Source organism: Polypterus senegalus, chromosome 11 (genome assembly GCF_016835505.1).
Source record: "Polypterus senegalus isolate Bchr_013 chromosome 11, ASM1683550v1, whole genome shotgun sequence".
Lineage (NCBI taxonomy): Eukaryota > Metazoa > Chordata > Cladistia > Polypteriformes > Polypteridae > Polypterus > Polypterus senegalus.
The window spans coordinates 64,219,839-64,245,465 of NC_053164.1; the positions used below are offsets into that span (position 1 = coordinate 64,219,839).

The 25,627-nt window shown below is 45.3% G+C and overlaps 1 protein-coding gene and 1 long non-coding RNA gene across 3 annotated transcripts; one reads left to right on the top strand and one right to left on the bottom strand.

Moving 5' to 3' along the window:
* Positions 1-1,404: 1,404 nt before the first annotated feature.
* On the bottom strand, positions 1,405-21,887 carry LOC120539099 (zinc finger protein 235-like). Of its 2 annotated transcripts, XM_039768855.1 has the most exons (3): positions 21,295-21,887; positions 15,960-16,447; positions 1,405-4,481 (listed from the first exon to the last, which is right to left on the bottom strand). In XM_039768855.1, exons 2-3 carry the CDS (start codon positions 16,411-16,413, stop codon positions 3,922-3,924), a joined length of 1,014 nt encoding a protein of 337 aa, XP_039624789.1. In that variant the 5' UTR covers positions 16,414-16,447; positions 21,295-21,887; the 3' UTR covers positions 1,405-3,921. The 2 variants fall into 2 exon arrangements, with proteins under 2 accessions (XP_039624789.1, XP_039624788.1); XM_039768854.1 differs by lacking the exon at positions 21,295-21,887 and having other exon boundaries at positions 15,960-16,755.
* LOC120539108 lies at positions 4,427-11,795 on the top strand. Its single transcript, XR_005635556.1, has 2 exons — positions 4,427-4,515; positions 11,720-11,795. It is a non-coding gene; the product is annotated as an uncharacterized LOC120539108 (long non-coding RNA).
* Positions 21,888-25,627: the final 3,740 nt, after the last annotated feature.

Here is a 25,627-nt window from a genome sequence, read left to right on the forward strand (position 1 = left end):
GTGGACAAAGCTTGCTAGGAGGTGTAGAGGAGAAGATAGAGAAAGAGAGAAAGAAAGAAAGAGAATTGTGTTTACTGTTGTGCTTGGTGATTTACTTGCCTGTAATATTGTGGCTGTGGTGCTCTGAGCAATATTTGTAGAAGAAGAAGAAGGATTCAAATGCTTCGTACTGCTTTGACTTTGTGTCCTGAAAGTCTGTCTGTTGGGCTTAAAAGGGAAACAGCGACCCCTTAGTGTCTTACAATTCCAAACTGCCAAGTGTTTTAAAAAATTGGGGGTGCAAGTCGGTGGTGGCAGATGCTGGAATTCCCCCTCTTTGGTGCACAAGGATAACAATGCATTTTGTTTCTTTGTCAGCCCATTTTCAATACTTACTAAGTCTGAAGCAGGGTGGACACTCGAGCTACTTGACAAATCCTCCTTGGTACTGCTTTACTATTCAAACTACTTAAAACGGGTGTCGTGGTTTTAGCACCTTTTCCTCTCCGACATTTGGTCAAAACAGACGACTAGCGGGACAACCACAGTTTAAGTTACTGGAAGGTGAAGACATATAAACACTCAAGAAGACAGACTTAGACGACATCCAGCTTTGGCCAGTACAAAACTCTGTGTGTGTCGATGAAGACATTCACACAGCAGTCCCAGAGCATTCCTGCTGCCTGATGGGAGTTGTAGTCCCCACATCAGGGCCCTCCATTAAAACCCTTTTCTTTGAAATGCCATATAGTCTGCATGTTAAGTTGGACCAATTACAACTTCTTCTTCTTCTTCCTTTGGCTGTTCCCATTACGGGTTGCCATAGCAGATCATCTTCTTCCATATCTTTCTGTCCTCGTCATCTTGCTCTGTCACACCCATCACTTGCATGTTCTCTCTCACCTCATCCATAAACTTCCCCTTCTCCTCTTGCCTGGCAGCTCTATCCTTAGTATCCTTCTCCCAATATACTCAGCCTCTCTCCTCTGCACAGGTCCAAACCAACTCAATCTCACCTCTCTGACTTTGTCTCCCAACTGTCCAACTTGAACTGACCCTCTAATGTCCTAGTTTCCAATCCTGTCCATCCTTGTCACACCCAACTCTGCCACCTCCAGCTGTGTCTCCTGTGCCACCGTCTCCAGCCCATATAACACAGCTGGTCTCACTACCGTCCTGTAGACCTTCACTGTCACTCTTGCTGATACCCGTCTGTCACAAATCACTCCTGACACTCTTCTCCACCCACTCCACCCTGCCTGTGCTCTCTTCTTCACTTCTCTTCCACAATCCCCGTTAATCTGTACTGTTGATCCCATGGATGGATGGATAGATAGATGTGAAAGGCACTATATAATAGATAGATAGATAGATAGATAGATGTGAAAGGCACTATATAATAGATAGATAGATAGATGTGAAAGGTGCTATATCACAGATAGATAGATAGATAGATGTGAAAGGCTTTATATAATAGATAGATAGATAGATAGAGAATAATATTTCATTTCTCTTGCACCTTCACATACTCTTTAAATTCAAACACGTTACAATATGCACATCATCAGTTTTATTTCTGAAATACTAAGATGGACACAAGTGACATTAAAGAAGGACTTTTCTGAGAATTCCTCAGTTCCAAAATAAGCGCATGCAGTAGATAAACGCGGACCCCGTTCTTTTCTTAGCTGCCCAGCGGCCCCTCGCCACGGAGCACATTGGCACCTGTTAATGGCCCCCCCTGATCTGCTCCTTCTCTCCCACTTGATCTCCTTGTCTTTCTCTCTCTCTGCCTGTCAGACGTTTTCAGCTGCTTTAGCTGCGTCTCGGTTTGTGGCCTCAGTCACCAAATCTGCACAGTTTATAAATATTATAAAATAATGTAATCAAATTCTCAGTTCAATTCATCTGTTTCAATAATCCCCATGGATCTGGTGAATTTATCACCCTTTATATTGACTGGTGTGCACGGAGAAGTTTTTATGTCCAGTTTATGTAAGTCCCTCTGGCCAGTCTATGACAGTAAAGCTGTAAGACAGGGTGGGACGGGTTGTCAGGGTGATCTCCTGGGCTGTAAGACACGTGGCGAGTATCATCTTTGTTTGGTAGACGCCTGCCTGATTTGCTGCTGTAACGGTTCGTTACAACACCTTCATTTACTCTCTTCTTCTGAGTTCAGGTCTCTAATGACTCCCTCCTCTTGCTGTCGGATGTTTCTGTTGATGAAAGTTGTCTTGGTGCAGTTGAAGAGCTTCAGGAAATCAGCAAACTGCAAGTTTGTGACAATCACGGGGTCTGGCCAGTTCAGGGTGCTGATGTTGTCTCTCTGGCCGAGGTTATTGAGGAGGGTGCTTACTGGATTTAATTATCGGCCGAATCGGAGTGCTGAAAATGAGTCTCCCTGGAATATCCCTGCTTTGATTTGTATATTTAGGATTGCAATTTGTCCTTTGTTGTGATGGAGCTGCAGTTTGTCTGCCAGTGGTGGATAGGAACTGTATGAGGGTGTGGTGGATTCTGTGCATTTCCAGTGTGGCATACGGCCGGGACGCCTCCATGCTGGAAGGACCAGGAGAGGGAGCATATCCAGAGCATTACCTTCCCCGGAGTACTAGGTGGCAGCCCCCCCTGAGTCTCCCACTGGGCTCCACGAGAGTTGCAGTCTGATAAAAGCCCTGTTGGCATCCATGGGCACCGGCTGGGGGTGCTACAACTGCTGCTGAACCCAGAAATGCTGCACCAACGAGCACCTGGAGCACTTCTGGGTGCCTTATAAACAGAGCCAGCTGCCACTACTCCAAGTAGGGAGGAGGTAGACGAAGCTTACCCGCAGGAGTGGAGGAAAAAGAAGGAGAGAAAGAAGAAAAAAGTTTTGTGCTGTGCTTGTGGGAAATGGAGGAAGGCGTTTCCCACGAGGAAAAATTAAAATTAAACATAAAAACGTGCGTGCCTTGCACTTGTGCCTCCACGTTTCTCTGTGTCGGGTTTGGGCAGCAGGAGCGCCCTCTGCAGGCCACACCAGATATTTGATCATCCAGACGTGTGGCACGCTGTCGAAGGCTTTCTTGTTGTCCATCCAAGCCACTCTCCGGTCTCAGCCCTTTTTTCAGCACTTCATCACTACCTTGTTTAAAACTTGCCGCTCTTTTGTTCCACGTGATGATCTTTTGTTTTCTTGTTGTTCTGTTGCCATTGTGTTGTTTTCTCCCCTCAGTATCGATTACTGTGAAGAGTTTAAACACATTGCAGAGGAACGTTATGGGGTGGGAGTTTTTGGCTCATTGCTGTTGGTTCCAGCAGTGAGCCACTGTGGTGTCATCTGCAGGTGCGCCATTAACGTGTCTGTTCATTTGGCCATATCCTGGTGCAGTGCCAGCAGTTGTTTGAATCAGATGTTTGTTATGGTATCAAGGCCTGCTGTCGTCTTCCAGCTGACAGAAGATTTTCTCAAGAGGTACCTCAGGCCACTCCATTCCCCTTCATTTCTCTGTTTTTAATGTCTTTTTGGATAGTTTTTCCTAACCAGTCCGCTTCTTGATTGTGATGTTGGGCATCCTCATCTAGGTTTCTCCAGAATGTTTCACATCCTTCTATCTCTGGTGGTGTAGCTAGTTCCACTGTGGCCCCACCCGACATTGTATAAAACGTTTTTGAGTTGTCCCTAAATAATCTGTTTGGCACCTTTTCCTTTTGATCTTATTTGAACTGCCAGTGGCCTTGTGTGGTCTTGAAGAAGACTCTTTTATGAAAATGGGTTGATACATTCAGCACAACCCCATGGCTTCTCTCCGGTGTGAATTCTCGTATGGCACTTAAAATTACTTATTCTTGTGAATCCTTTCCCACAAAAAAATAACAATACGGCTTCTCTCCAATAGGAATTTTCATATGGCTCTTCAGATTACTCGTTTGTGAAAATCGTTTTCCACATTCAGAACAACCCTATGGCGTCGCCCCAGTATGAATTCTTGTACAGCTCTTGAGATTATTCGTTCTTGTGAATCCTTTCCCACAAACAAAACAACAATATGGCGTCTGTCCAGTGTGAATTCTCGTATGCCTCTTGAGATTATCCATTGTTGTGAATCTTTTCCCACAAACAAAACAACAATGCGGCTTCTCTCCAGTGTGAATTCTTCTGTGTTTTTCAAGATTGCTTCTGGTGGAGAATAGTTTGCCACATTTAGAACACTGGATCGGCTCTCTATGTGTTTGTCTCAGTTTACCATTTATCAATTTAAATGTGCTCTGAAATTGTTTCATCTGCTCTTGTTGGGATGTGACCGACTCTGAATTGTGCTCCTGAAGTTGACCGATGAGTGCATAGACTGGCATTATCGTCATCACCTGCACAGAGTCATTCTGCATGGAGGCGGGTATTACACAATCTGATCCAGATATGATCTTTTTCATGTTTTCTTCATCTGCAATCTGTTGATCTCTGCAATGAAGAGAATTCTGAGCCAATGAGGAAAAGTCGAAGCCGCCGTTGTCTGGTAAAGCTTCAGAAAAAAACAAAACCACATGGAAATAAAGGTGAGCGTTTAAGAAGTACTGAAGGAGAAAGTCATTTGGTGTGAAAATTAACCTGCATTCATGTTTTTCATTCTGATTTGATTGCGATCCAAAATAGAAGCCTGCAGACATGGAGGAAGAGTTTGTGTCATTCACGCGAACTCTCCTAATTCTTCATGTCCGTCCCTTTCATGCTAATGGATAGTCATTAGAACAATCTAGAAGAGAACAGGCCATCCACCCCAATGGAGCTCACGAGTCTTACCCCACTTATTAAACACTCCGAGAATCAGAAGTTGGTGCCTTGTCTCTCTCATCAGATCATTGTGATACCCTCTCCATGGCCAGGATTATCTTTCGGTTAGAAACGAGGGACAACTCAAATTTAGGTCCAAGAAGCTCTGTGGTGAAAAAAGGACACACATGCCTCAAGGAAGACTTGGACACGAGTCTCTGCAGCCGTCCGGTAGCCGTGCTAACCGGTGTGTGGCCAGGGCTTTGCTAAACGGATTGAATGAGAGTGATTCCGAGCCAGACTGGGAGCTGGTGGAGACCACCTGGCCCTGATGACGTCATTCCTGGCTCCGGCTCCTATGGATGTAACCCTATGATGTCACTTCCTATCCTGGCCTTTAAAGCCCCCACCTTTCCTCCATCCCCTCACTTCTTTTCTGGACTCCAATCTGTACACATCAGTATAATCCTTTAAACCACTTTTACAGCCAGGGAATAATATAAGGGTGACTGCCCCCCAAACCTTTCTGTGGCTTTCTTCCAATTTTGTGACAATGGAAAGATCTGAAGATCAGAGTTCATAGAAGAGACACCCCCAGAACCTTCAAGATTTGAAGACAGTTTGGGCCAAGAATCCCACCTGAGCAATGCATGCGACTCATTTCTCCGTACAGGAGGCGTCTTGAAGCTGTCATCACTTCTCTACTAAGTATTGAATACATTTCACTAAGCGTGTCCAATACTTATTGCCTGTGTTATCCCACTTTATTACAAATGACTTCATTTATGGACTTCTTTGTATGTGTGGATTACTTGGGTTGTTACCAACATCTGGTCAAAATTTCATGTCAGTAGCCCCATTAGAAATATACTGACTGAGAAACACGTTGACGCGTTCAATGCTTATTTTCCCCGCTATCAAGTAAAGCTTAAATCAAATGCTTTACCAAATTCCATCAATTGTCTGTGAAATTCTTGAGCACGCAGAAGAACAAAGTTTTACACGAAGGGTCTCCCAGCGTGTGAAGCCGAGTATTAAAACGTTTAGAACAGATCTGCCGTCCGTCCTCACGATGTCTACCAAAGCCCTGGCCACACGCCGGTTAGCACGGCTGCCGGACGGCCGCAGAGACTCGTGTCCAAGTGTTCCATGTGGCCTGTGTGTTCGGTTTGTGCTCTTCCTGCGTGTCCTTTTAAAACCTCTGCGTCACTTTGACCTAAATTTGAGTTCTTCCTCGTTTCTACCCAAACGATAATCCTGGCCATGGAGAGGGTATCACGATGACCCGATGAGAGAGACCAGGCGCCAGCATCTGATTCTCGGAGTGCATAATAAGTGGGGTAAGACTGGTGAGCTCTGTTGGGGTGGATGGCCTGTTCTCTACTATAGGGTGGTCCAGATCTAATTATGCAATTTTCATTTCGCTATAACTTAAGTTTATTACATAGAGAATTCACAAAAAAATGTTTTTGTTGCTGATAGATGGCAGGGAAATTAGTGAATTAATTCAATGTAAGGCCATTTTCGATGTTTCTGCTAATACGCGGATGACGTGGTTCTGTTGGCTTCATCGGACAGTGACCTCCAGCTCTCACTGGAGCGGTTCGCAGCCGAGTGTGAAGCGGTGGGGATGAGAGTCAGCACCTCTAAATCTGAGGCCATCGTTCTCTGCTGGAAAAGGGTGGAACGTTCTCTCTGGGTTGGGAACACATTACTGACTCGAGTGGAGGAGTTCAAGTATCTCGGGGTCTTGTTGATGAGTGAGGGAAGAATGGAGTGGGAGGTTGACAGACAGATTGGTCAGTAATGCCTAATCCTAACCCTAATTTCTGCAACGGTCCGTCGTGAGGAGAGAGCTGAGCCAAAAGACGAGGTTGTCGATTTACCAGTTGATCTACGTTCCTACCCTCACCTATGGCCACGAGCTTTGGGTAGTGACCGAAAGAGCAAGATCGCGGATACAAGCGGCTGAAATGAGTTTTATCCGCAGGGTGGCTGGACTTTCCCTTAGAGAGAGGGTGAGGCGTTCAGTTATCCGGGAGAGACTCGGAGTAGAGTCGCTGCTCCTCCGCATTGAGAGGAGTCAGTTGACGTGATTCGGGCATCTGGTTAGGATGCCCCCTGGACGCCTCCCTAGGGTGGGTGCTCCAGGCATGTCCCACTGGGAGAAGGCCACAGGGCAGACCCAGGACACGCTGGAGGGATTATATCTCCTGGTAGGCCTGGGAACGCCTCGGGGTCCTCCTGGAGGAGGTGGCCAGGGGAGACGGAGGTCTGGGCTTTCCTGCTTAGGCTGCTGACCCTGTGACCCGACCTTGGATAGGCGGTGGATAATGGATGGATGGACAAGATATTTTGAACAATTCTTTTGTCTTATATTGTTTTCCTGCATTACATTAAAAGTTGCATAATTAGATCTGGACCACACTGTAGATTGTTTTTTACTTGTCTCACTAGCCATTAGATAGATAGATAGATATGAAAGGCACTATATAAAGCATAGATAGATAGAGAAAGGCACTATAACACATAGATATGAAAGGCACTATATAAAGCATAGATAGATAGATAGAGAAAGGCACTATAACACATAGATATATATGAAAGGCACTATATAAAGCATAGATAGGTAGATGAAAGGCACTATATAAAGCATAGATAGATAGATAGATAGAGAAAGGCACTATAACACATAGATAAATAGATATGAAAGGCACTATATAAAGCATAGATAGATAGATAGAGAAAGGCACTATAACACATAGATATGAAAGGCACTATATAAAGCATAGATAGATAGATAGATAGAGAAAGGCACTATAACACATAGATAGATATGAAAGGCACTATATAAAGCATAGATAGATAGATAGAGAAAGGCACTATAACACATAGATAGATATGAATGGCACTATATAAAGCATAGATAGGTAGATGAAAGGCACTATATAAAGCATAGATAGATAGGTAGATGAAAGGCACTATATAAAGCATAGATAGATAGATAGATAGATAGATACTTCATTAATCCCAAGGGGAAATGCACATACTCGAGCAGCTTCATACTAGCATGAAAGGGACAGACATGAAGAATTAGGTGACATCACGTGAATGACAGAAGTCTACAGACATGGAGGTAGAGTCCCTCACCACCATTATATGCCCAAAACACACCCCTCCATTTTACGGGGCAGGCTGAACTCCACGTAATGTGGAATTCTTTTCAGCTACTCTTGGTGTGCTTATTTTGGGAAATGTTCTCACATGCTTATCGTGACTATAAAGTTTACATCACAAGCACCTGTAGTAAGGGTGGCTGAGTTTTCAAAAATGAGATAAAGTTGATTTAAAGTTCATTTACCTTTGCTACAAATCTCAAAGCTGTGTGCCAAAGCCTTAAACTACAACTGTGTCATCACTAACGGGATTAAAATAAATGTCTACTGGTAAGCATTGTCCTTTCCTTCCCTATTTGAAAGACTAAACAATCGTGTCATCCTGGCTAACCTCCATCACACTTCGCGGTACGGCAGTGCAGGCGTTTCCTCAAACGTACGCCTTTGCTTTGATAACAACTCTGTGCCGTCGGTTCATTTCAGAGTCATTATCCCATCTGCAGGGTGCACCGTAAATTCGCATCTTCACGTTTGACCAACATGGCTGCCACAGACCCAGTCCGGTGGCCCGTTTCCTCTCTCGGTAACTTATAAAAAGTGTATCGGCACAATACAGACGAGCAGAGGAGTTTCCCTTCCCATGCAGTTTCACTAAATCGGTGGTTACGTTTGTTTCACATTAAAGAGAGTTTCTTGGAGCTTTTAAAGTTTTGTGTCTTGATGGAGAGCATGTCTTCTTTAAAAATGTAATTCTTTGCATTTATATAGTGCTGTTCTCACTACTCACTTGCTCAAGGGCCCAACAGAGTAGAGTGCCTACTGGCATTTATGGGATTCGAACGGCAACCTTCCGATTGCCAGTGCAGATCCCTCACCTCAGACCCGATACAGACTGATAACGGAGGCGCTTTAAAATAAGCCAAAAAGGATTTTAATGTTCTTCTTCAGATGGAGGCCACATCCTCCCCGTGTCCCTGAGCCACAACACAGTCCTGCAAAAGCACATCCAGCAACACAAATAAACTCTTCCCCGACAGCTTTGTCTCCCCCCTCCAGACTCTGGCTCCCCAAGTACTGGTTGCTGGCTGTGGTGAAAACAGCTCAGGAGATTCAGCTGCAGCACCCACTGGCGGCGCCTGCGGGACCCAACAGGGCTGAGCCAAACTCCAACTCCCATAAAGCCCTGCGGGAGTCCAACTCAGGGGGGTTGGCATCTAGCGTCCAGGGAGATGTATTGAATAGCTCCTGGTTTCTCCCCCGGAACATATACTGATGGGGTGTCCGGTCGGGCATGGACCCCGGAGATCCGCCACGCCGTACATTTCTCAGAAAAGACCCCAAGTTGAAGTAAAAAGGGGATCAGCGTCTTGTTTAAAATCAACACGAGCAGAACCAACAATGACACAAAAAGACCCTCAAACAAAACCAGCAAAACTTGACTCCAAATTAGATGAGCAGAAAACGCGGGAGCTGTGGTCCAAGTTAGGAGACCTGTGGGTTCGCTTCCCGGATCCTCCCTGTGTGGAGTTTGAATGTTCTCCCCGTGTCTGCGTGGTTTCCTCCCACAGTCCAAAGACATGCAGGTTATTATGTGTCTGTGTGCGTGTGTTTGTGCCCAGCCGTGGGTTGGCGCCCTGCCCAGGATTTGTTCCTGCCTTGTGTCCTGTGTTGGCTGGTATTGGCTCCAGCAGACCCCCGTGACCCTGTGTTCGGATATAGCGGGTTGGATAATGGATGGATGGATGGATATCTTAACTTTGTGTGCACTGATAAGGGTGTCCTCCCGGCACACTGCTGCATGATGGGATTTGTTGTCCCGGCCTCAACACTGCCACCAGGCTGCAGGCGAGATGGAAGTGCCTCTTGCATATCATCAACGGATCATAATCATACACTAACCCTACCCCTAATCCTAAGCCTAACCTGCGTCAAAGTCACAAGTTTCACTAGTCAGAAAATGACATTCTTCACAATTTGATTTATTTGGAAATATCATTCTGACTTTCCATTTTCCTTAAATGCCACGGCTTAGCGTCAGACATCAAACCTTCTAGTCCAGCCCCAGACAGTTCTACAATTCGTGGCATAAATACACTTTATAAAAAGTACACGGGACGCCTCTTCTTTATATGGTCCGGGGGAACAAGCATGGACTGAACATCACCTCCCCCGGGACCCTAGATGGCAGCCCCCTCTGGAGCAGGGCTTCCTGGGAGATGGACTTCTCTACAACCCTGTTGGGATCTGGGGGGTGCCGCCAGGGGGCGCTGCAGTGGTTCCTGACCCTGTGTGGGCGGCTCTTCCACCACACGCGGAGGTGCAACTGGAAATAGGTCACCAAACACCTGGAGCACTTCCGGGTGGGCACTAAAAGAAGGCAGCAGCTGCCACTTTGGGAGCCCGAGTCGGGTGGTAGTGGATGAAGCTTGCCAGAGAGGAGTGCTGGAGAAAAGAGAAAGACGAAGAGAAGATAAAGTATTGTGTGTGTGTGCTTAGTGCTGGCTGGGACTGTGCTGTGCCTGTGGGAAACGCTTTACCACAGGTGAAGAAAAATAAAAATAATAAAACAGCCATTGATTTTATCAGTGTGCCTCCTGTGTCGGACTGAGCGCTGGTATAGCGGCTTTGTCACAACTGTCACCTGAAGACACAGTCTGAACACGAACAGGCCATTCAGCCCAACAAAGCTCGACAGTCCTGTCCGCTTAATCAATTTGAATTCTCAAGGTCCACCACACTACTTGGTCACTTGTTCCAGGTGTCTGTGGTTCACTGTGTGTAGAAAAACGTCCAACATTTGTGTGACATTTACCTGTCACAAGTTTCCATCTGCGTCTCCGTGTTATTGTTGGCTTCGGCTTCTTCTAGCGGGTCCTAAATTTAAGAAACCACTTAGCAGGAAATATAATGTAAATTCTACTGTCCTTAATAAGTCTACAGATCTCTATATAGTCAGTCAGTCAGTCAGTCAGTCATTCTCCGATCCTAACTAGAGGGTCACGGGGGTCTGCTGGAGCCAATCCCAGCCAAGGGACAATTTAGAATGGCCAATGCACCTCACCTGCATGTCTTTGGATTGTGGGAGGAAACTCACGCAGACACGGGGAGAACATGCAAACTCCACGCAGAAGGACCCGGGAAGCGAACCCAGATGGGTCTCCTAACTGCGAGGCAGCAGCGCTACCCACTGCGCCACCCAGATCTCTATATAGTCCTGTTCATAGAGCGCTGTTACATCAAGGCAGACAGGACCACGCAGAGCTGCCCGTGTCACACAGGTTCAGAAAACCAGCAGTCCCAGGGGCTCATGAAGGTGAACTGGAATTTCAACTTTCAATGTGAAACAAACCAACCCTGTAGGACGGCTGACAAATGAGCCAAAAATGAAAACTCGAGTGCTCAGAATAACGTAAGTGAAATATTCAGAGTGCTACACGTACGTCTGTTTCTGTGGAGTATTGATATTTATGAGTTAAGTTTATGAGTTGTAGACAGCTGAGGAGGAGCTGCTGAACTCTGGAGCTCTGCAAACTGGTAGATTGCTGAGCAGCCAATTGGATTGCATGTTTATGTCACGTGATTTTCGCAGTGGAAGCTCCAACAAAGGTCTGCCTTTGACCATCATCACTATGTGACACGCCCACTAAAGGACACGCCCACTTGATCGTTGTCATGATTACTCCCGAGTAAAATGCCCCCAAACCTCGATTTCATACTGAAAGGTACGTCTAGAAACTGGCGAGCTGAGAGAGAAGTAAATCACCGCACGAATCACGTAACGTGACTGACCTGTAATCCAATGGCAGCTCGACGTTATTGATTGTGTGCGATTTGATTGAGTTTTATGGTGAAATGATGTTCTTTCCACTTGCAGATTATGGCCCCAATGGTGCTCACTGGAACATTCAGAAGTTCAGAAATGCGCCTGTCACCAATGCCAGAGCTTCAGAGGTCTGCAGATGGTAACAGTTGCTTAAAAGAAGCAGGCGGACAGAGCGATTCAAACAAAAGTGACACTTGGAAACACAGCAGCCCTTCACAAAGACGCCCTTCCCTGTGCATACAGAGTGACACAATCAAAAGGAAGACTGAGAGGGGTGTCAAAAAGTGTCATGTGGGGCCACAGCAAGTCCCCCTTTCTGATTTAGTGCACTTCAATTGGGGACTTTTGACAATTGGACAATTTGGAGTTTTGATTTCACACAAACTCCAAGGCCAATTGCCATCACGCCCCTCGCTGATGTGCTGGGCCAGTCACTTCCTGTCCCCTTTGCTTCTGGAATTTGTGGGCTGAGGTGTATTTCATGGTATCTTTCATTTTAACTGGGTGCTCTCTTTTTGAAAGAAAGTACCGGAAAGTAGATTGAAGTGGTATGGACATGGGATGAGGAGAGACAATGAAAATGTGGGCAAAAGAGGGATGGGAATGGAAGTATGGGAGAAGAGAAAGTGGAGATGGATGCATAAAGTAAAAGGAGATCTGAAGGAAAAGGGTGTGACCTGGGAGAAGGTGCGGGAGCGAACTGTTTGGAGAAGGTTGATCAAGCATATTGGACCCACATAGAAGTAGGAAAAGATGAAAATGAGGATGAAGAAGGTGAAGATAATGATGAAGAAGAAGATGAAGATAAAGAAAAAGATAAAGATGATGAAGAAGAAGATAGAGATGATGAAGATGAAAATAAAGAAGATGAAGATAAAGATGATGAAGAAGATAAAGATGATGAAGATAAAGAAGAAGATGATGAAGAAGATAATGATGAAGATGATGAAGATGAAGAAGATGATGAAGATAAAGAAGAAGAAGATGATGAAGAAGATAATGATGAAGACGAAGAAGATAAAAATGAAGATAAAGATGATGAAGATGAAAATGAAGAATATAAAGATGATGAGGATGAAGAAGATGGTGAAGATGAAGATAAAGAAAAAGATAGAAGATGAAAATGAAGATGAAGATAAAGATGATGAATAAGATACAGATGATGAAGACGAAGAAGATAAAAATGAAGATAAAGATAATGATAAAGATGATGAAGATGAAAATGAAGAATATAAAGATCATTAAGATGAAGAAGATGGTGAAGATGAAGATGATGAAGAAGAAAAGATGATGAAGATGAAGATGATGAAGAAGAAGGAGGTCACTTTTCAGAAAGCGCTCTGTTTTAACCTAATTTGCTTCGGCTATTTTTCTCCATTAACAATTCATTCAATGATCTAATGAAATCTCCAAAAGAAACATCTTAACTATGATGCAGGTGTAGTGAAATGTTATCAATAGTCTCTTGACGCTTTGTACAAAGCCATTGTAAGGACAGTCCGTCAAAAGAGAGCTCTTCTGTGGTTGAACTCGGTGGGCACAATCATTTGTTAAGCACCACCTCAGAGCCATGGCTGTGACTGTCGGTGGCATATATGAGTGCAGCACAAAGTTGCCCGATATTACTGAGCAAGGCAACAAGTTTCATTCAAAAAGCTCTGAGTTGTTGGTGGTCTACACTTGAAAGGGCCTGCTGTGAATGTGGCACTTGGTGACAGAAGATCCACATCCACTCTTATGATGACTTGACGTTGAGGTTAGGAGCAGGCACTGACACAGTGCATTGCCACACCCACCACATGACAAACCAACTCAGGATCCCAGATTAGGACCCGAGTGCAGCCATGTGACGGGTGACACCTCAGCACCACACCAGTTCAGATGGAATGGAACCAGTGTGAGGTCACCAATCAAAAAAGAGCAGTGGCCAGAGCCCACCCTTTCAACTGTGATGGGTGAAAATGACAAGGCGTATTTCATGTTGTGCGCGGTGTCTCTGAGACACCATCCAGAGTGACAAAGACAGAGGAAGGGAACTGGTCATCAACTGGTCATATGTGAGTGAGGAATGGTGTTAAAGTGTGCATGTTATAATTGAAAGCAAAATGTGTCATCCAGGCTGGCTGTCCGTATTACGTGCCTAGGAGGACGAGTCACATCATCCTGATTGATGTTAAGATTCCTCCTTCTGCAAATTGGGACTCGGCAAGAGGAGCGGGTCACTCAGTCACTAACCCTCTAATGAGGAATCATTCCATCCTTGCAGTGTGACTTCAAGGTGACTGTGGATGGCACAATGGCAAACTTCCATGAGTATGTGTCATGTTCTTCTAGTGAACACAACAAACTGGACCCATTAGATGGTTGACGTCTGTGGTATGCGGGTCTGCAGCTCCAAAAGAATGGCCAGTTTTAAACAATCCAGATAACCGTGTCAGTCTCCGTGGGCGCGATCACATGACTATGGGGAGTTAATGTGGTAATTGGGGCGAGTCACACCTGTACATAAAGGTGCGATCGTTCTCAGTTGCTCTATTGGCTTCATGCGGTGCGTGATTAAGACGCAGCGCCCGTGGAGCCGTTTAAGTACAGGACAGCACAGGGGGATCGGAAGAAAAGGAACAGAGGCAGAAAGAGACAGAAGAGCAGTCTCGGGAGAACGATCTGACCACCTGGAAGGAGAAGGCAGGACTAGCTGGGGCGCTCTCGGGGCTGGTGGAGTGGGGTGAGCATGGCGGTTGATCCGAGGTATGACTGCGGGTGCGTGAAGGAAGACGACGGGAGGAGAGCCAAACTCGGACGGTCTGGCTGAACGGTTTGAGGTGGCCAAGATGGGGGTCGGAGGATGACGTTCGTGGCTATGTGAGTGATGGGTGAGCTTAGAAGGAGGTGGGCTAAGATTAGAAGGAGCCTGTGACTGCATTTTAACCTCTGCTTTTATTGGATTGATTTATTGATTTTATTCCCCACGATTCACGTGTTTTTTTTATGGATTTATTTATGGAGATGGCACTGTGGAGACTTTTTGTTTTGTTTGGATTGGGATTTTAATAAAAGTACCTTGGCACATTTCCACCATCCCCTTGCTCCATGTGAGGTTTGTCCCCGTTTGTCAGCTCAGCTCGGGCATAACTATCGACGGTGTTGGGTTCGAGAGACTTCCATAGGTGAAGAGGGAGTCTGGAGTGGACCCGCATGGTCACAAAGTCCCCATTTCAGGGTTAGACTGATTCATCATTAGAGTGTGAGTGACAGAGTGAGTTTCACGTCATCGGCTCCTCACTCAGCACAGGCACTTTTCCCACATTGTTCAAACTCCTCTCCTCGAGAAGCCCACACTTGACCCATCTCAAGTAGGTCATTTCAGACCTGGGTCTCTCTCTTCTTTCCTTTCTAATCTAAAACTCCGGAATGACCACTCTACTTTCTATTGTTGACGCGTTATGTCACATCATAGCTACCAACATGTCATCTGGGCCCATTCTCCTTGATCTCTTCTCTGACCCAGCACCAGATTCTCTTTACCACCCTCTCTGTCCTTGGAATCACTGTGGTGGCACCTTGAGTCCTACATCTCGAGGAGATCCTACCATGGAGAAATGTCAAGGGTGCACCAGGTGGATGTAATGGATGCCCCGAGGATAGGTGCTGGGCCCTCTAATCTGATCTCTTCACTAGGCCCTGTCATCCAGTCCCATGGGTTCTCTTAGCAGTACAATGCATTTCGTTCCCTCCAGAGGACCACATGAAATAAAACAGAATCTCTGCATATCTCACTGACATTGCAACCTGGATGAAGGAACATCATCTCCAGCTCAACCTGAAAAAGACAGAGCTTCTTGTTATTGCAGCTTGTCCACCTATTCTGTTAGTGATGAGGAGCTTAGTTCATTATCACTAACACCTTCCAGGTCATTACACGACCTCGAGGTGGTGACTGATGACCAGCTGTCCTTAAAGGACCATGTAGATCTGTGGTAGATTCACTCGGGCCATACCTGACAGAACTACTGGTGTGAGCTCTGGTTTTGTCACGTCTGGATAATTACAACTCTCTGCTGGCAGGAGGACCAGCATGCATCACCAAGCCATGGCACGTGATGACAACTGCAGCAGCGCATGTGGTGATTAACCAGCCAAGGTATGCACATGTCATGAATAAAATGAACGTTCAGCACAAAATCCACAGACTGGTTAACTCTGAGTTTCTGTGATAAAGGAAAGGCCGTGCATGTCGGGTCAGTCCTCTAAACTCACAGCTTCAGGCGAATTCTTGTATCTAAACACCTACCTTCTCCAGAAGGACTTGAACCTGATGCTTTGTCAGATTCCTGCTTCATATGGATAGAATAATGCTGAGGCTGTGAGCATCCTAATCCAGGGGCTTCTTCATCCGGAGAACAACTCTGCCAGTCAGACTCACACTTGAGGTCCTCTTCCTTTATATCATTGACGGTTTTGTTTTTCTGTATGTAAGAATCATAAGACATTAGCTCAGAGTCCACTGTAAAGTCTAGAGGTCCACTATCACAGTCTTCCTCAACTTCCTCGCTCATGCAGACGCTCTCCTGTTCAAAATATCCAGACCTCCATATACAGTGCTCTTCATCGACTTCTATCCCATGCATCAAGAGGAGACCCCAGTGCAGGCTGGGATTTGTCGCCTCCTTGCCATTACACACTTCTTCTGGGATGCCTGCTTCACAGTTGTGTCTGGCAACTTGAGCTGGAAACACCTTCTCCATATTGGACAATGAGAGATGGTGGCTTCTGTGTAATCTGTAGAGAGAGAAAACTGAATTTGAGAAGTTCAGCCAAACATTAGCAAACACATTGCACTTTAATCCTTTACTCGATCCCGCACAGCTCATGACGGAGATGTTCCTCTTAAGAACGGCTGCTTTTGGTAGAAACATTCTGGTGTGTGGGGCCTTGTTGACGTGGGAGAGAGACACCGTCATCAAGGAGAGTGGACTAAGAGAAGAGAAAGAGTGACGCTGTCGCAAGGAGGTGGGGCCTGAGAGAGAGAGAGAGATACTGGCAAAGGGGAGGGGCCTGAGAGAGAGAGAGAGAGAGAGAGAGAGATACTGGCAAAGGGGAAGGGCCTGAGAGAGAGAGATACTGTGAAAGGGGAGGGGCCTGAGAGAGAGAGAAATACTGTCAAAGAGGAGTGGCCTGAGAGAAGTCAAAGAGAAAGTGATGCTGTCAGAAAGGGGAGGGGCCTGAGAGAGAGAGAGATACTGGCAAAGAGGAGACAGATTCTGGATTGGATCTATCGAGAGAAGTCTTGAACGTGAATGCAAATGGTGAGACCCTGAAATAAGTGGTGTGAGGTAGAACAGGTAGTGTGAATATACAAGCAAAGGACACCTACAACTGAACACCAGCAAGACCAAGGAGCTGGTGGTGGATTTTAGGAGGCCCAGGCCCCTCATGGACCCTGTGATCATCAGAGGTGACTGTGCAGAGGGTGCAGACCTATAAATACTGGGAGTGCAGCTGGATGATAAACTGGACTGGACTGCCAATACTGATGATCTGTGTAAGAGAGGTCAGAGCCGACTTTACTTTCTGAGAAGGTTGGCATCCTTCAACATCTGCAGTAAGATGCTGCAGATGTTCTATCAGACGGCTGTGGCAAGCGCCCTCTTCTACGCGGTGGTGTGCTGAGGTGGCAGCATAAAGAAGAAAGACGCCTCACGCCTGGACAAACTTGTTAAGAAGGCAGCCTCTATTGTAGGCACGGAGCTGGACAGTTTGACATCCGTGGCAGAGCGATGGGCGCTGAGCAAACTCCTGTCAATCATGGAGAATCCACTGCATCGACTGAACAGGATCATCTCCAGACAGAGGAGCAGCTTCAGTGACAGACTGAGGAGAACCCACACTATGCGACTCTTCGATTTCTTTTGTATCAGTATGCTGCTGCTGGAGTATGTGAATTTGTCCTTGGGATTAATAAAGTATCTATCTATCTATCTATCTATCTATCTATCTATCTATCTATCTATCTATCTATCTATCTATCTATCTATCTATCTCGTATTATATAGTGCCTTTCACTCTATCTATCTATCTATCTATCTATCTATCTAGTGCCTTTCTATCTATCTATCTATCTATCTATCTATCTATCTATCTATCTATCTATCTATCTATCTATCTATCTATATATCTATATTTTATATAGTGCCTTTCACTCTATCTATCTATCTATCTATCTATCTATCTATCTATCTATCTATCTATCTATCTATCTATCTATCTCGTATTATATGGTGCCTTTCACTCTATCTATCTATCGAATCTGAAGCCGGCTGGACACTCGAGCTTCTTGACAAACCCTCCTTGGTTCTAATTTTCAAACTGCCTAACAGTATCTGCCAAAGGTACAAGTGCCAACTTTTTGGCACCTTTTCCAACCAGCATTTGGTAAAAACTGACAACTTAGCGGGACGTCCAGCGAGCAAGTCACTGGAAAGTGAAGACACGTAGACACTCGGTCTCAGATCGAGAAGACGCACTGAGAGGACATCCCACTTTGGCCAGTACATACAAAACTGTGTGTGTGTTGATGAAGACGTTCACGTAGCAGCCCCAGAGCACTCCTGCTGCCTGATGGGAGTTGTAGTCCTCATTTATCAGGGTCTGCCATATAGGCTGCATTTTAATTTGGACCAGCAATAACAGGTATGTGTGGTTGAGCAAACAGACAGACACATAAACCACTCATCGCTTTATAGTGCCTTTCATGTCTATCACTAATCATTGTTGCTGCAGAGTGCTGTCATGTTGCATGTTTATTAGCTTCTGTAGATGAGAATACCACCTCACTCTGCTCAGTGAAGACCCCACAAACGTGTTATATAAGGTTTACGGTAAAACAGCAAAACTAAACATGTAAAATATCAAAGAGTAACAGGCTCCATCTGGGGAGACACCAGAGGAGTCCACTGGGTTTACTGGTCTGCCTATTTGTTCGGAGTTCTTGGATATCAAGTGATGTCTTATTACAAGTCCTCCTGCCCACCACGCTACTCGGCCACTTAGCCAACGCGTTTCCCAGCATGAAGACAAACTTTGTAAAGCGCGTGTGAAGTCCGCCAGCCCCCGAGGTCGGACCTCTAGTGACGCCCTCAGTCCAGTCGTTCAGGCGAGGTTTAGCGCTCTGGGGTGTGTTGGCCACCCGACCTTGTGACATGTCCTTGTCATCAAATTGCCAACTGACTGAGACAAACAACTGAGTCGGTGATGAGAGAACTAATACATTCTACACCATTTGCACAATCTTCTCGGACATCTTTCAAACACACGTACACCCCACCGATCACAACGAGAAAAAGAAAAAACACACCGATAAGATGACAGAAGAAAAAAAAAAACACGGACATAGTGAAGAAAAAAAAAACAAGTGTCCGTCGAGAATCGAGTCAACATGCCAACTTTATTCTCGACATTTCCACTTCGACTCTAATGTCGCGATTAAAAAGTGGACATGTTGACTTGATTCTCGCTGTTTAGGTTGAGATTAAAGCTGACATTTCCACTTTAAACCCTTGTCTTTTCTCTCTCTAGTTTTACTTTGACATGTCGTAAACCCATCCATCAATCCCGCTATATCCTAACTACAGGGTCACGGGGGTCTGCTGCAGCCAATCCCAGGCAGGAAACAAACCCCCGGGCAGGGCGCCAGCCCACTGCAGGGCACACACACACTAGGACCGCCAATCCACCTAACCTGCATGTCTTTGGACTGTGGGAGGAAACCCACGCCGACACGAGGAGAACAAGCAAACTTCACGCAGGGAGGACCCGGGAAGTGAACTGCGAGGCAGCAGCGCTACCCACTGAGCCACCGTGCCGCCTACATAACTAATCACCACAGGATAAACGTCTTTGTGAAAATAAAAAAAATAAAACATGGAGTGTTCGGAACTTTGAAAAATCTTCATTACACATGGTTAATTATGCCATCCTTAATTGAGGCTGGAGCAAATCCTGAACGGGGTGCCAGCACATCGCAGGGTGAATACGAGCAACACACACACACAAACACACTAGCAGGGTCAATAACGCAGAACAAAACCCCACAGCCTACATGACTTTGAAAGGAAACTGAAACACGCCGAGGAAACCCACCGGAAAAAACATGCAAATTCAAGGCAGGGTACACCCGAAACCCCCTTGCTGCGAGGCAGCAGTGCAACCACCACGCCACCGTGCCCCCACATGATTAATGCCTGCTGTAATATATTTCATCATGAAAATGATATCAAGTATTTATCTTAGCATTCCGAATGTTCAGAGAGCAGGAATATCATGAAGTGAACGGATTCTGTGAGGCGATCGCTGCCTGTGCCTCCTCTTAGTGCGTTTAAGAAGAGCGTAGCGATCAACATGGGTCAGGGAACACTTCATATAAAACATTTAATGTGCTACATAACTATGACGGGGTTTGAGAAAATCTAGTACATTAAATATTCATTTTACGATGAAGTTTAGTTTTACGATGTTCTACTTTAATGACAAATTACGAGAATAAAACCAACATGTCGTCTGTAATCTTGACGTAAACGCAGAGAGTAAAGAGGGAATGTCTAGAATAAAGTGAGCGGTGGGGCTGGATTTGTTTTCAATCCTATTCTTGGAAAAATTGATCTATTTGTATGGAATGTTATGTGATTTCAATAAAATCAATGCATTAAATAAAATAGAATAAAGTGGGCTTGTCGACTTTAATCTCGTAATTTATTTTGTCATTAAAGTCGAACGTCGTAAACTTTTTTTTTCTTCTCCGTGGCCCTGATTGGCTTCCTTACACAGCAGGCCGGACGAGGACGCCGTTCATGAAAAGAAAGCAGACGAGCGGCTGCGCGTGCACGTCACTGACGGGCAACATGGCGCTAGCCAAAGCGCATGCGTGAAATCCAAAGGAGAAGCGTTCGAGTTGAGACACACAGAGAAACCAGTTAGCCAGAAATTACATCTTTGTAGTCAAATTGCATTTGGAGCGATGCGAGTCACTTTATATTCTTAGGTTGGTGTTCATTTTAACGAAGTCCTCCCTCATCTCATCCTCGACTCTTTTCGTGCTTAACAAGTAGCACAATCAACGGCCACCTCGCGCTTCTCTCCAAATTCCAAGGGAACATGTGCGCGAACCTACGGAGCTCCACGGGAAACCGCGATCATCATGCCGGGGTCGGCAGGCGCGTGCACGCACCGCTGACAGGCTGGCAAAAGAGTTCTACGATAGGCGGTGGGGAGTTTGGAGGGGTGTCAGTCTGGGGGACGTGCACAGGGGCCGAATAAAACGATATCGGGGAGGGGGAATCACATTCTGTCACTAACGACACTGCAAAGCCGAGGAGGTCACTGCGGGTTAACGAGAAAAAAGAAAAAAAAACGAGAAATAAACTCGAGCTGCAGCGAACTTCCACCTGCGCACCGAGCCTGAGATGTGCAGCCATCATGGTGACAGTCACGGAGTAGAAATGAGCAGGAGCAGCGCGGAGTGTGCGGACATTAAAACATGTGAAGAGCAGAGCGGGCACTCCGATGAGGGTCTCAGACGACTGGCTACCCAATGCTCTCCTCTTCTTCTCGTATATAACGCTAGTACGTACCTGTCCCGTGTGGCTCAACCCGCGTCTTCCATTCGACTGACCAGCATGTCCGTGTGGCCCTGGTGATGGTCTCTGTGCACGAGATCGCCGGGGGTCACAAATCAGCCTGACGGATTTCAACAGCTGAGCGGCTCGAGTCAGCGCTCTGCTCTCCGGGGGGCTTCATTCTCACCCCCACCTGTCTCTGTCAGTCACACTGTTAAAGATCCTCATGTTCTACCAAAGCCCAAGCATTCCTGGTACTAACAGTACATACATAAAAAAATAAATAAGAATATACAATAAAGAAATAAAAAGAGAACCATAAATGCTGTGGAGAGCAATCATATATCAATACATAAATATCTACCTATTTAGTGAATCTACGCGGGTTTGTTGGGCATCTGGAGCCAATTCCAGCAGTAATCAAGAACAGTGCAGGAACAACACCTGGACACACACACACACACATTTACACACACACACATTTACACACAAGCCACTTCAACAGCGCCAGTTTACCAGTCCTGAATATCTTTAGGGTGTGTGAGAAATCTGATCAATCCATCAATATGTGATTCATAACATGTTCAGGGAGTTAGATAGATAGATAGATATGAAAGGCGCTATATAATCGATAGATAGATAGATAGATAGATAGATAGATAGATAGATAGATAGAGTGAATTATATTTAATTTCTATAGCACCTTCACATCTCTATAAATTCAAACATGTTACAATATGCATGTCATATACAGTGGTGTGAAAAACTATTTGCCCCCTTCCTGATTTCTTATTCTTTTGCATGTTTGTCACACAAAATGTTTCTGATCATCAAACACATTTAACCATTAGTCAAATATAACACAAGTAAACACAAAATGCAGTTTTTAAATGATGGTTTTATTATTTAGGAGAAAAAATCCAAACCTACATGGCCCTGTGTGAAAAAGTAATTGCCCCCTTGTTCAAAAATCACCTAACTGTGGTGTATCACACCTGAGTTCAATTTCCTGATTACTGCCACACCTGTTTCAATCAAGAAATCACTTCAATAGGAGCTGCCTGACACAGAGAAGTTGACCAAAAGCACCTCAAAAGCTAGACATCATGCCAAGATCCAAAGAAATTCAGGAACAAATGAGAACAGAAGTAATTGAGATCTATCAGTCTGGTAAAGGTTATAAAGCCATTTCTAAAGCTTTGGGACTCCAGCGAACCACAGTGAGAGCCATTATCCACAAATGGCAAAAACATGGAACAGTGGTGAACCTTCCCAGGAGTGGCCGGCCGACCAAAATTACCCCAAGAGCGCAGAGACGACTCATCTGAGAGGTCACAAAGACCCCAGAACAACGTCTAAAGAACTGCAGGCCTCACTTGCCTCAATTAAGGTCAGTGTTCACGACTCCACCATAAGAAAGAGACTGGGCAAAACGGCCTGCATGGCAGATTTCCAAGACACAAACCACTGTTAAGCAAAAAGAACATTAGGACTCATCTCAATTTTGCTAAGAAACATCTCAATGATTGCCAAGACTTTTGGGAAAATACCTTGTGGACTGATGAGACAAAAGTTGAACTTTTTGGAAAGCAAATGTCCCGTTACATCTGGCGTAAAAGGAACACAGCATTTCAGAAAAAGAACATCATACCAACAGTAAAATATGGTGGTGGTAGTGTGATGGTCTGGGGTTGTTTTGCTGCTTCAGGACCTGGAAGGCTTGCTGTGATCGATGGAACCATGAATTCTACTGTCTACCAAAAAATCCTGAAGGAGAATGTCCGGCCATCTGTTCGTCAACTCAAGCTGAAGCGATCTTGGGTGCTGCAACAGGACAATGACCCAAAACACACCAGCAAATCCACCTCTGAATGGCTGAAGAAAAACAAAATGAAGACTTTGGAGTGGCCTAGTCAAAGTCCTGACCTGAATCCAATTGAGATGCTATGACCTGCATGACCTTAAAAGGCGGTTCATGCTAGAAAACCCTCAAATAAAGCTGAATTACAACAATTCTGCAAAGATGAGTGGGCCAAAATTCCTCCAGAGCTGAAAAGACTCATTGCAAGTTATCGCAAACGCTTGATTGCAGTTATTGCTGCTAAGGGTGGCCCAACCAGTTATTAGGTTCAGGGGGCAATTACTTTTCACACAGGGCCATGTAGGTTTGGATTTTTTCTCCTAAATAATAAAACCATCATTTAAAAACTGCATTTTGTGTTTACTTGTGTTATATTTGACTAATGGTTAAATGTGTTTGATGATCAGAAACATTTTGTGTGACAAACATGCAAAAGAATAAGAAATCAGGAAGGGGGCAAATAGTTTTTCACACCACTGTATATAAAGTGACGGGTGGGGCTTGATTTGTTTTCAATCCTATTCTTGTAAAAATTGATCTATTTGTATGGAATGTTATGTGATTTCAATAAAATCAATAAATTAAAAAAATAGAATAAAGTGGGCATGTTTACTTTATTCTCGTAATTTATTTTGTCAATAAAGTAGAACGTCGTAAACTTTTTTATCTTCACTGTGGCCGTATTTTTTATATTTTTTTTCTTCTCCGTGGTCCTGATTGGCTTCCTTACACAGCAGGCCGGACGAGGACGCCGTTCATGAAAAGAAAGCAGACGAGCGGCTGCGCGTGCACGTCACTGACGGGCAAGATGGCGCTAGCCACGGCGCATGCGTGAAATCCAAAGGCGAAGCGTCCGAGTTGAGAAGTAACGCTCACTTTTCACCCTTAGAAGTAATAATACGGCACACAAAGAAACCAGTTAGCCAGAAATTACATCTTTGTAGTCAAATTGCATTTGGAGCGATGCGAGCCACTACATACTATGTATGTCATCAGTTTTTTTTTATTTCTGAAATACTGAGATGGAGACAAATCACATTAAAGAAGGACTCCGCTTTGCTTGTTTTGTCGTCGGCCGATCTTCAGCCTTCAGTAACGCCCCCAAAAAACTGATCTTTCATTCCTCAGTTCCAAAATAAGCACATGCAGTAGATAAACGCGGACCCCGTTCTTTTCTTAGCAGCCCAGCGACCCCTCGGCACCTGTTAATGGCCCCCCTTGATCTGCTCGTCTTTGTCTCTCTCTCTGCCTGCCAGACGTCTTCAGTTGTTTTTGCTGCGTCTATTTGTGGCCTCAGTCACCAAATCTTTACAATGTATAAATATTATAAGGTCATGTAATATAAAATGAAGCGCACAGGTCACAGTGACACGTGTAACCTTTTCATACAATCCCCTCGTGACAGTGGGGGTATCTCGGTGGTCCTTTTCTACAGAACAGGAGCCTTTCAATCCGATTACAATTTACAGTTTATTTCTTGTATAGCCCAAAATTACACAAGGGGGGCCGCAATGGGCTTTAAATGGCTCTGTCTTTTGACAGCCCCCCAGTCTTGACTTTCTATGAGGACAAGAAAAAACTCCCAGCCCCCCCCCTCAAAAATTAAAGCACCTGTAGGGAAAAAAAAAATGGAAGAGTCTTTGGGAAAGGCAATTCAGAGAGAGACCCCTGTCCAGGTAGGGTGGATGTGCAGGGGGTCAATCCAACACAAGTCATCCTCAACACAATGCGATAATACAGTCGAAATATTACAAGTGCAGAGCAAGCAGCACGAGCAGGCGATGTGACATTTTAGGACTCCTACTTCATGCACCCCTCACACCACAGAATGCTCGCCAAGAACGCGCTCGTCGTACTCGAGTGGAGCGCCAGTCGAATTCCTCCAATACACAACTGTAACTAAACATTTAGGAGATAACTACCATTAGTGACTCGACCAGCAGACGCTGACCACTTAGTGAAAACGACCCACCCGTGTTGTGTGGACACCCCGTTCATTTTGTTTTCTTCTTCTTTGTCACTTTTAATGGTCACAACCGGGTCCCCTGGTGCTTTCCAGTGTCACCCTGATCACGTGTTCTGACTCCTCCAATATTTGGGTAATTCTGTCATAAAAGCAAATTATAAATGGAGGGACGGCTCAGCGTCTGCTTCCCAACGCCTGTCCTCCAAGCTGTCAAAGTGTGAGATCTGCCACGGCGGTCATTAGTTTCATTATTACGACACCATACCCCCGGACCCTCACAGTGGGCGCCATCAACCGTCATGTGCAGACGTGGCACACACAGAGGTCTGAAATACTTCTGTGCAGTTTGCTGCCAATGCATGTGAACACAGATGGGCTGCAGTGCCCACCCTTTGACGTACAAACCCTTTGTGCCACTCTCCTCAGTATTATTTTCTACTATCTACTGTCAGTACCCCCCATGTTTCTCCTATAAAGCAGGGAGAGCATGAAATAGACAACAGACTTTGTCTTCTTCTGTA

Excerpts from the sequence above, each read along its gene's own strand:
- LOC120539099 (XM_039768854.1), bottom strand. The coding sequence starts at position 16,629 with ATGACGGTGTCTCTCTCCCACGTCAACAAGGCCCCACACACCAGAATG. Across the intron at positions 4,482-15,959 it reads TTCAAGTCCTTCTGGAGAAG|CTTTACCAGACAACGGCGGC; the intron begins GTAGGTGTTTAG and ends TTTTTTCTGAAG.